This window comes from Lethenteron reissneri, chromosome 59 (genome assembly GCF_015708825.2).
Source record: "Lethenteron reissneri isolate LAM-NWPU_2019-01 chromosome 59, ASM1570882v1, whole genome shotgun sequence".
In the NCBI taxonomy this organism is placed as follows: domain Eukaryota; kingdom Metazoa; phylum Chordata; class Hyperoartia; order Petromyzontiformes; family Petromyzontidae; genus Lethenteron; species Lethenteron reissneri.
The window spans coordinates 6,287,028-6,298,945 of NC_083837.1; the positions used below are offsets into that span (position 1 = coordinate 6,287,028).

The following is an 11,918-nucleotide window of genomic DNA, read 5'->3' on the forward strand; positions in this document are numbered from 1 at the left end:
TTGTACTCTCCAATCCACGTGTTCACATTGCTCTGCCTCGTCAACAGCTCGCAAGCCTTCCCACCTGTCCACGCTTGTGCTACAGCGCTGTAACATCTTACTTGCTAGAAGTCACGGGCTCAAAGTGGTTGTCATCTCGGCGGTAAAACACAAACAATTCGCACGCGCCACACTCAAAGTAACCGCCGTGATTAACGTCAACGCCGTGAAGAAGGAGACGGTGGGAAGGAAGAGGAGGGGAAGGGCAGCAGGAACAAGCAGCAACAGCAGCAGCAGAAGGTGCAAAGGACGTACGCGTCTCGCCCCACGGGTTTCCCGGGGCGCGGCCTGCGGCTCCTCGTGCAGCCTGCGGCCTCGCCTGAGCAGCCCTGCCCGGGGTCGCGCCTCCTTCCCGGGTAGAGGCCGTAGTCGCCGCCGCCGCCGGCTGCTCGCCGCTGTCGCCGGCGCAGCTCCTCCGCTCGTCTCCGTCGCCTCTCACCCGGCTGGGCGCCGTTGCTGCGGGGGCAGCAGCAGCAGCGGCAAGCATCGTGGCGACTTTAGTGGCCATTCGTGTGTGTGAAGAGAGGAGGGGTGGGGGATGAATTGAATCGGCAGACGGTGGCGATTGCTTCACTTGTTCAGCGCCATTCGAAAAAGAGGGGGGGGGGGACCCGCACGACGCTCACGTGACTCGAGGGAGGGGGGGGGGTCCGCAAGGGGAGGGGCCGGGGGGGGGACGCGACGGTCACGTGACACCGGTCGAAGGGGGTGGGGTGTCTGATAGGGGTTGTCACGTGATCTTAAACGGGGAGGGGGGGGCTCGGTGGGTCACGTGACACTCCATGAGGAGGGGGGTGGGGAGACGCAGCTCGAGCCCCCGGAACCGGGGGCAGGAGGGGGGGGAAGTCACGTGACACGGAGCGGCTTGGGTGGTGGGCTCGCTTGGGTGGGGTGGGGGGCAGGAGGGGGGGAAGTCACGTGACACGGAGCGGCTTGGGTGGGTGGGGGGGCAGGGTGAGGGGCGGCGAAGGAGGGGGGCTCGCAGTCACGTGACGTGAGGCAGGGGTGGGGAACGAGTGGAGGAGGGCGGGCTATGAAGACGCCGTGGAGCCCATGTGACCTGGGATGCGGGGGGGGGGTGCGGGGGGGTGGGTGCGGGGGGGACGTGGGTGGGGGCCTGGGTGCGAGGCGGGGATAGGAGGGGGGGTAGGAGGGGGGGTCGCGGGGGGGAGGGTGTAAGAGGGGGGGGCGCTGGTGGGAATGGGGGAATAGGAGGTTGAATAGGAGAGAGGGGACCGAAGGGGGGGGGGGCGCGGGGGTGGGAGGGGGGGGGCGAGGGGGCGGGAGAGGGGGGAGCGGGGTGGGAGGGGGGGGGCGAGGGGGCGGGAGAGGGGGGCGAGGGGGACGGGAGGGGGGGGGCGAGGGGACGGGAGGGGGGGGGCGGGAGGGGGGGCGCGGGGGTGGGAGGGGGGGCGCGGGGGCGGGAGGGGGGGGGCGCGGGGGTGGGAGGGGGGGCGGGAGGGGGGGCGCGGGGGTGGGAGGGGGGGCGAGGGGGGGGCGAGGGGACGGGAGGGGGGGCGTGCGTCTGATGGGGGGGGTCACGGTGCTGCCCTCGACGCGAGGGGAGGGGCACGTGGGACAGATGAGGTCACGTGGGCTGCCAAGTTCAATTCACGGCCACGGCCAATGCGAGTTGGGCAGAGGCTGCTCGCTGCGTTGTGTGTACACCACTCATGCAATTTGTACTTACTGTTTTTACTTAACATCGTCTTAGGTTTTTTCGGTAAAGTCACGTAGGTAAAAAAATTACTAAAAGTTAAATAAAATAAAAATCACGTTTCGGAGGCAGCACAAGCTTCCGTCTTCAGCTGGAACCGTCACAGCACGAAACGTCGTGATTTTTATTTTATTTTTATTAATTTACATTTTTTACCTACGTGACTTTACCGAAAAACCCTAAGAATATGAATCCTTGCAGTCACGAAAGCTTCAAATCTAGAATTTACTTAATATGTTTTATTTATTATTCGTTATTTACCTCTTCTATTATTTTGCACTCCTATCGTTTTTAGTATTTGTTGTTCACAACTTGCTGACCTGCCCCGACTGAACATCTGGGAAAAATAGCTTCAAAGCTCATCTCATTTCTCCAGTCTAAACATTCTGAAATGGGTCTCTAAGTTTGGGGGGGTGGGGGTTCTCTGTGAGTCTGTGGGTGTTGTGGGTCTGGCTGTCTGGGCTGCTGGTCTCTAAGTCTGTGGAGCTAAGTGTATGGGTCTCCTGAGTGTATGGGGTTGCGAGTCAATACAATGTGGAGTTTTGTAGCATCTACGCTGCAGAGAGAGCGGAGAAGGGAGAGGTGGCAGGAGTTGATTGCACGGGCCGCTGGAGGGTGTTCTAGAGCAGTGTTCTTACCATGGGACCCCCGCTCCCGGTCACGTGCCCTTAGCTCGTCCAATCAAGGCACCGCTTCCGACCAATCTACATGCGGCCAGGACCCCTGGAACATGCAAGTCCCAGTCGGTCTGTTGTTGGTTAACCTGATGGCATAGCATGGATGTGAGCGTCCTATGTAGGCGCTCTACCATGCCGTCGGTCTGCGGATGATAGGGCGAGGTGCGGATCTTTTTAGTGCTCAATAGGTCACACACCTACTTAAGCAGTTTTGACGTAAAAGTTTCTGCCCTGGTCCGTAAGGAGGCGTTCTGGGGCCCCCTTATCCAGAACGTACCCGTGGAGAAAGGCGTCCGTAATGGTGGCTGCCGACTGGTCCGGCACCAGGCCAGGCCATTGGCCACCGAGAAAGATACTCTACCCCCACGAGCAGATACTTGTTACCCCGCGGGGTGGCTGGGGAACGGACCCAGCATATCGAGCGCAACGAGCTCATTCATCCGCAATACACTAATGGTTTGGAGAGGGGGCGGCACGCCAATTTCGGTGGAGGTTTCCGGCGGGCACATGTGGTGCACCCTCTAAGCACTATTTTGGAAGAAGTTCAGGCGGAGGGTGGACAGGGTTTTCGCGACCCCTAAATGCATAACACGTCCGTGCGTTGCCCAAACCAACCTACCCCGCAGGATGGTGGGAACCACGACGTTATACTTTAGTAATTCTGCTTCTCAACGTGGTCGTTGGCTGTCGCCCTCTGTGGAGTCGCAAACCCGGCGTCTGATGGCTAACAATGAGGCTTCCTCGGCCTAGAATCACCCCCACTCGGAGTTGGAGAGACCGAGCGTGTGGTCACATGCGTCAGCTGTGTCCGTGTGCGCGACATCGGCCGCAGCGACGACCTCCCGGGGCGGAGCCGAATTGGTGGGCCTGCACCGTCCCGCGCCCGATGTGTACGCACACTTGTCACTGGTTGGCAGACGTGACAACGCGTCAGCATTCGAGTGGCGGATGCCCTTTCTATACGAGACCTCGACCTCGAGCCAACGGGACAGCTGGCCAGATGACTGCTCAACACGCAGCGCGTACTGCAAGGCCGCGTGGTCTGATCGCACCTGGAATTTCCATTTATAGAGGTACGGCCGGTACTGATGAATGAAATAAACAATCGCCAGCAACTCACGGCGTGTAACGCAATAGCGTTGCTCGGCCGTAGAAAGCACCTTACTGCCGTATGCGACCACGCACTCTACTCCGTCCACCACCTGTGACAAAATGGTGCCAATACAAGTATTGCTAGCGTCAGTATCGAGGACAAAAGGCAAAGAAAAATCAGGGTACCGAAGGGGAGGCACGTTCACTAGGTTGTCGCGCAGCGCGGCAAATGCAGCCTCCTCCTCCACCCCCTACCGAAATTTCTGGCCCTTGGCCGTGAGGATCATGGCGAATTCGGGAACGAAGCATCGATAATAAGAGGCGAACCCGACAAAATTACATACCTCACCCGCCAACTTGGGGGTTGGCCACGTGCGCACACACGCAGTTTTGTCAGGGGTCCGTCGAAATCCCGGATTCGCCGACAATATGGCCTAAGTATTTGACCGATCTCTGCAGCAGATGGCACTTCTGCGGCTGAAACTCCTCGAACATGCGTCCAAACATGATGACATCGTCGATATAAATCAAACACGCATCCCATTGTAGGCCCGCTTGCACTAGCTCCATCAGCCGTTGGAATGTGGCCGGGGCTGAGTGCAATCCCATCGGGAGCCGGTTGTTGATAAGAAAGCTACGCGACGGCCCGGCGGCAACTCAATGCAGCCCTGATCCACCAGGATTTTTGAGCGGCATTCTACCTAGGAAATTGGTTCCTAACAGACAGGGTACGACTAAAGATTTGGAAATGAATAATGGACCCAACAACTGAATGTCGCCAATGCCAATTGTGGCCGAAATCTGACCGACAATTCCTAGGGACTGGCCGTTCGCGGTGAAACAGGGAATCGCGACGGGTAAAATGGCGGGCAACTTTCAAAAACCATGTCCGAGATGATGGTCGCCGACGCACCGGTGCCAATAAGGACGACGCGTACGTCAACGCCTTCAACCGTCCCTATGACCGCGGACAAACCCGCTGCTGCCGCCACAATACGGCAGCCCAGGGCCGTCAACTGCACGGGGCGTTTGGGCCACCCCTCGCCCCCCACCTCTTAAGTGCGCGGAAAACGGCCAGAACCCCGTGGCTGCGGCGTCGGCGTCTCGCAGTCGTCCCATGTTCGCGGGGCGACGGCGAAAGCAGTGTGGGCATTGGGAGAATTGGCGGGCTCCCACACGTCCCACGCCACACCCGTTTCCCGCGCATCGTCCTCCAGCAGGGCAGCTGCTAGAGCAGCACCGGCGTTCATTCCTTGGCGGTGGCGGTGAGATGGATTCCGGTTCCCGCTGCCAAGCCGGCCTCCACACTTCGCCACCCTCCATCACTGGGGCTTCAGCACCCGGGGTCGCTTGCGTGATCAACTCGCCCTCTTCGTCGTCGTCCGAAGACGACTGGGTGAGCACTCGTCACCTAGTGAGCATAATTGCCAAGTCTTTACGTAAGCTAGCTACACCTAACTAACAAACCACTTCTGACGCCAGTGTAGTGTATGTCGACTGAGGCGCACACACACTGTTGTAGGAGACAACGTGTTTATTAAACAATTCACTGTACACCGGATTCTGTTGCTAAGTGTGGCTAACTTGTCCTAGGCTGCTCACTATGTGCATGTGTGTTAGCTAGCTTGATCCCCCAAACGAGTCCCGAATCCCCCGGCGCTCACCCTTTATCCCTTGGTCCCGGCTCCGCCCCTTTCTGTATCAAAACCAGCGCGCCTCGCTTCTGGCCACGTGTCCTTAACTCCTCCAATCGAGGCACCGCTTCTGGTTACGTGCCCTTAGCTCGTCCAATCGAGGCACCCGGCGCTCGGCGCCCCTCCAGCACTGTGGCTGGCGCGACCCACAGAGACATCTAAGTGTGTCTCTACAAAAGTATGAAAAATAATAGGGTTTACCTTTTCTGGCAATACAAAAGGCATTAAGATGGTTTAACACGTCGGCTTTCACAACCAATATCCATCATAGTTTTTTTGGGTTAGATCGCATAAATGTCGTTAAACCCGCCTTAGCTCTCCAACACACCAGTGTGCTGTACTAGTGACGAATTGCCACGTTCTATTTACGTGACAAACCTTACTAATTGGCTGTGTCGGATGGCGGCGGGTTTAATGACACATTTATATATTTACGCGATCTAACCCAAAAAAAACTGTATTATGGAGGCATACTTGTGGCAAAAACATTCAAATAAATATGCACTGATAATATTTGGCATTGTCTGTTAAACTGATTGGCCTATACCAGAGACAGCAGCCTTCTTTAGGGCCTAGTCACACCACCAGTGTCAGACCAGAGAACGCCAAAAGACGAACAGTACAAAGCCAATGCACTATGAGGGCATTTATAGCTCGGGGTGAGCAGCTATATAATGGGAACTTTTTTGCCAGTATCAAAGTATGAAAAATAAGAATAGGTTTTACCCTCTCTTTTTGGTATTTGAACATCTTAACAGAAGTTCCTCATCGCAAGGCCCACAGGCCACTGGCGGCCCCTGGTGGCCTTTAGTGCGGCCCCTGACGTGCGCCACCCCCCCCTCCCCGACAATACACATAGTGGAAACACCCCCATCATCATCATCATCCTTCTGCTGTCACAAACCCCCAATGGTTTCATATGTGGCGAACCCCTGACACTGCTGATGTTTTATCAGCGAAAGTCGCCACCCATCCTCTGAAAATTAGTGAAGAACACTGGGCTAGACCATAGGTCATACCTTATTTCAGACCAATTCAGACCTTGTTGGTCACCCTGTGCCCTTATAAATCTAAATTTTCATCCTACAAATATCCCATCACATGGGGGAAACACAAATACCTTTTTTTGCCTATATTTAAACGGCTGTATGCCGTATGGACCTGGAAACTCAATTTCCCTGTACAAGAATACGGGTAAACAGTATGGGCTGACACGGTATGATAGGGGACAGGCAGAGTAGAATGAGCGACTTCCAACTGAACCACTCTTCCGTTCCGTGCAAAGATGCCTCTGAGAATAGATCAGACAGTGCATTTAAACACACACCCACGCACAAGACCAATTTCTTCCTGTGCAATAATACATCTTCATTCACAACACTAACGGCAAATGGAGAACTGAACATTGCAGCACATTTCAAACGGTAAAACTGTGAACGTTAAACAGGAGCAAAAACACAAACTCGGTTGACTATGAGCCCAACTAGCTGAGTGTGATTAATATATAGACATAAGATAATTTATTCATTTATTTAAGGAGCGCCATGGTGGCATGATGTTATCCTCTCCTGGTATACCGCTGGCGAACAGAGTGGAACAACGTGGATGTCCAGAATAAACACCTCCTCATTCGAGACCCAAACATCACGCACCTCCTGGATTTGACATTCCTGGAAGACACCGATGGAAACATGAACCGCATCACGACATCAACAGGCCAATGCACACATCTCCTTCATAGATGGAGAATGAAAGACAAGCCACAGGAGTGCGGTCGGGGCTACAAAGTACCACATTGTAGACTGCGCTCTTTCAACGGAGGAGGAACAGCAAAACCACAAACCCCTCCTGAAAACCTCTCGTGGCGAACAGACCTCGACATCTGGCATCGAGCTCCTGAATATATTTGCTGCCATCGTGCACATCGCGGACTCGTGAGAGATGGCGAGAGCTTGTGGGGGGGGGGGGGGGGGCCTATCATCCAGCAGTGGATTGGTCGTGGCCAATGACGACGAGGATGACGATATTCACGGTGAGCTCGGTGTGGGTGACCGGGTCGCGTTGGCGGCGTGCCCCGCGTAGGAGGCACTTATCCGCGGTGCTGCGGGGGACTGCGCATCTCGAAGTGCAGCAAGGAGTTTGTATTTCAAACGCCTGCGCTCAGTGTCTGGCAGGGAGCGTAGCTCGTTGGCGACGAAGCGACCAAACACATCGTGTTCGTCGTCCTCCCTCATCAGCCGGGCGGAGTGCGCCTCCACGCACCTCATGGCCGATTCCATCAGCTGACTGCCTCCTGCTGCGACGGCGTTCCCTTTGTCTCTGCACATCGGCTTTGGAAATTGTGGCCTCCGGGGTGTACATTCAGGGCTGTGCGTGGAGGTGTCCATGGAGTGTGTGATGTCCGTGATGTTTGCGGAAGGGGTTGGTGGGTCAGCTCCATCCCTGTCCCGTTTCTGCTCCCCCCCGTCGTGACTGCTCTGGTCGTCGACGCGTTCCACCTGCGAGGGGAACATTTAATCCACCGCAGTGGCCAGCGATTGTGAAAAACATACACAGCAATAGCGTTCACGTGCCACTCTCCGACGTACGATTTGAGCTGTACCACATCGAGCAGATTTTGAGGTTTGACGTCTCGTTCCAAGGGCTGGGAGATTCTTTCAGTTACCACATGTATGGACATCGATTAATTGGCTGAAAACATCGTAATCTATAGAGGACCGCAGAGTTTGGGCAACTGTGGGTGCCAGCTCACTGCCTGGCTGCCTTACGGCTAGCCTCTGGTTCCTCAGCCATTGTGAGATGCAATTTTCATGCACGACACCGTGATATAAAACTCAACTGCAGCAGTCCCTCAATTAACGTTTTTTAACCCATTCCACTAAAAATGCCGTTTATCGGAATAACTGTTTATAGAATTCACTTATAATTTGAAAAGTAAGTAAAATAATCACCGAGTCTGCGAGATGTTTTTCCACTACCACAAAGACATGAAACGTAATGTAAACAAAGCCAGTCGAAGTCTAAACTGCTCAGGGATGGGCGTCGCTGATTTGCTGAGGGTATGGTTTAGCCCCTTCTTACAAAATTGGTGCCCGCGTGCATAACATAAACACGTTACTGTTAAATTTAGATTTAAAGCTTTCGTGACTGCAGGGATTCTAATTATTGGTTCTTTCGGTAAAGTCACGTAGAAGGGAAATAATAAAATAATATAAAACAAAAAAAAATTCTCACGACGTTTTTTTTCTTGCTGTGGATTTCACACCTGATGATGATTGCTTGTGTTGCAGTTGAAACGTCGTGAGAATTTTGTATTGTTTTATATTTCTATTATTTAATTATTTCCCTTCTACGTGGCTTTACCGAAAGAACCAAGAATACGTTACTGTTAGTCAAAAATGTTAACGTCAGTCGAAACCACGGGGTCCTCTATGGGAGGCAAAACGTTCACCGAAAAACCGTGAACCGATGTCGCTGTCAAGCGAGGGACTACTGTATTCAACAACAGCACGTGGTACAACCCAAAAACACATGGAGAGCGACACAGCAGAGCCGCGATAACCTACGCAGCAGTCACATGTAACTATTGGATGTGACTGCTGTCCCCACAGATTCCTGTCCCGAGTGGAGATGATATTTTTCGTGCAATCACAATTCCTCCTGGGATGCCGCTTTTCTTTTAATTTTGCGTGGGGTTATAGGGTTTGGCGGGTTATCGTGGTTAGCATTTACGGGTTAAGGTTAATGGTTGGGGTTCTAAATTGAAGGAAGGGTAGGGCTAGCGTTTGGGATTACACGTTTGGATCATGATTTTAAAGTTTGTGATTGGGGTTAGGGTAAGGAGTAGTTGTACCTAAGCCTTACCTACGATGTCCATCTCGTTACAGGCGAATAGCACTGCCAATATGGCAATCACCATGGAAGGTGATGTTAGCTCGTGTGGCAGGGTGCGCGATGAATCGTCACATCACACGTCGTCGCACACAGCGGTGGCTTGGGTAGGCCGTCATCCAGCAGCGGAATTACGACGAAGATAAGTGGCTACACATCGCCCAACCGGTTCACATGCAGTTACAACCACCGCTTTCGGCACGATGGAGAGAACGCGCGCGTGTCATACCTGCAAGCTGGAGGAGGAGGAGACATTGGAGATGGTCTTCTTGGGGCAGACAAAGTCGTCAAGGAATTCCAGACGCGGCAGTAGCCACCAGGTCTGCCTGGACGCGTCGCAGCCGGCGTCTCCGCCACGCCTGATTTTGCCCTCTCTCTTCTTCTTAGAGTAGACTGTGCGGAGGTTTCTGATCTTTCTCGAGACTTCGTCCTCTGTCAAGACAAAAAAAGAGTAACAGAAAAAACATTGTCTATAGACTGGTCAAGAAAAATATTGTTGGAGGTTCTAGATTTGAAGCTTTCGTGACTGCAAGGATTCATACTCTTAGGTTTTTCGGTAAGGTCACGGAGGGAAAAAATAAATGATAAATATTTTAAATAATAATAGAAATAAAATAATAAATCACGACGTTTCGGAGGCAACACAAGTCTCCGTCATCAGGTGGGACCGTCACAGCTAGATTTACTGTCTCAAGGTCGTGATTTATTATTTTATTTCTATTATTATTTCTATTATTTTTCTTATTTTTTACCTACGTGACTTTACCGAAAAACCTAGAAGTATTATAATAATTGTTTTTTTACCCTTCTAATTGGCAACAAAACTGACACCTTTTTTTAACAAGGAGTCATGTTTGCATAGACCACAATATCTGCAGTCATAATGCAAACAAAAAACATAACTCTGATAATGTGTGCACTGTCCTTGAAGTTGATTGGTCCACATCCGAGACAGCTTTCCTTAGAGCCTAGTCTCACATGGGTTGGACCAGATGACGCCCAAAGGCGCACAACTCAAAGACAATGCACCATCAGAGTATGAGAGCTCGGGGTAAGCATTTACAAGAGTATTGTTGGAGGTTTTGTCGGTGAACGTTCCAGCCTTTTTCAGCTGTGGAGAGTGGAACATTTAGGTGGCAAGAGGCCGTGATAAAACTATTTTATATAGTAGACTCTCGATTATCTGCGCTAATGACGGTGAGAACGGCCATGGATAATTTACAAAATGCAGATAATCCAAAAATAGTAATTTGCCGCAGATCTCTATGCCAAAAAACACAAATATAAGGGTATAAATTGTGTTTAAGTGTCTCTGCCATCGTACAGATTCGTAAATAAAAATTCACAAAGTCACTGATCGCATAAATCACTTAAAATGAAGCACAACGGACGATTTCGATTGTTACTCTTTCAACTTAGAACGAAAACTAACGATCGTCCCATCGATGATAATTGCCCTCGGTCCCTTACGTTGTGGCGAGCTTCGGGGCCACTTCCTGGAGTCGTGGAGTTCTTCCATTACTAGTACATTTAATTAAAGCGTGTTTAAAAAAAAGTATTTTAAAACATTACTGATTTTAAAATCTATTAACATACATTTGTTATCATGTCACGGTGTATCGTTTATCATCCGTTCTTCCCCCCCGCCCCCATTAAAAACGACAGTCCCCTATAAGTGTTACACATTTGTTTTGAAGCACCCTGTATAACACACGTGTAAGGGGCCGTCCATAAATGACGTCACGCGATTTTGGACGATTTTTGACCCCCCCCCCCTCGTCACACGGCGTCACAAAAACCCAGACCCCCCCCCCTCAAATATGACGTCACAAAGCTCTGCCCCCCCCCCTCGTCACAAAATGCAAGACCCCCCCCCCTCAAATATGACGTCACAAAGCTCTGCTCCCCACCTTCCAAAAAATAAAAAATGCTTCAAATCGCTTTAAACTATTGTCATTGTAGTGCGTATTTAATGTGGCGCTGCACTCTGATGTTGTAGGAGGAAACATTTATTAAAAAGTATATTTAATTCAGTAGAACGTGTTTATATTTATTTAAAGCTGCGCATTTTGATGTGACGTCACATTCCTCAACCCCCTTCCCACCCCCCTCGTCACACATCGTCACAAATGTCTGACCCCACCCACCCACCCCCCTAGGTGCGTGACGTCATTTATGGACGGGCACGTACCGGTGGTGCCGAGTCGTTGCGCCATTTCCCGCAGAGCCCGTTTCCTCTTCCACTTCACGTGGTAGTCGGGCAGCAACGCGTCGTAGAGGCACGGGCTGCCCCGGTACAGCTCAACCATCTCCTCCAGCTTGCCCGTCGACCAACAGAAATCCTCGCACATTGGCGGTGGTGGTGGTGCAAGGTTGTTGTGGTGGTGGACGCGTTGGCGATGGGGTGGTGGTCGTTGCGAGCCAGTGGTGGTTCAATTGAACATCTGTGAGAGAGAGATGAAGAGCTTTAGAGCTCATCAGATTCATCCGGTGCGAGCGCGACAGGCCGTGTGGAGTTTGTTTCGCGTTTGCGCGGCGCTGTCTGCGCTGACGCAATCGATTGCCCTCGATGGGGGCGATTGCACGGGAATTGCACGAGGCTGTTTGGGTTGTTAAGCTGAGCCTTGAAGGTCGTGCCGGGGGGGGGGCAGGGCCGGTCCATGTGGTGTGAGAGTGTGGGGGGGTGGGTGGTGATCGTGACGGGCGAGTCCATTCAGCGTCGTGCGTGTGGGGGGGGGGGGCAGGGAAATGTGTAAAAAGAAAAAAACTTGATTTGACTGCAGGAATCCATACTCTTTGGTTCTTTCG

The 11,918-nt window shown here is 52.4% G+C and overlaps 2 protein-coding genes across 2 annotated transcripts in view; both read right to left on the minus strand.

The window, feature by feature from the left end:
- The window catches only part of LOC133357800 (la-related protein 1B-like), a 50,616-nt gene extending 49,994 nt beyond the window's left edge, over positions 1–622 (minus strand). Inside the window, 1 exon segment of the mRNA XM_061575936.1 lies at positions 295–622. Within this exon segment, the coding sequence (XP_061431920.1) occupies positions 295–547 (253 nt within the window). The 5' untranslated portion in view covers positions 548–622.
- A 4,512-nt stretch (positions 623–5,134) lies between these two features.
- LOC133357682 (uncharacterized) lies at positions 5,135–11,708 on the minus strand. Its single transcript, XM_061575773.1, has 3 exons — positions 11,302–11,708; positions 9,340–9,542; positions 5,135–7,717 (listed from the first exon to the last, which is right to left on the minus strand). Exons 1-3 carry the CDS (start codon positions 11,459–11,461, stop codon positions 7,247–7,249), a joined length of 834 nt encoding a protein of 277 aa, XP_061431757.1. The 5' UTR covers positions 11,462–11,708; the 3' UTR covers positions 5,135–7,246.
- Between the last annotated feature and the right edge of the window lie 210 nt (positions 11,709–11,918).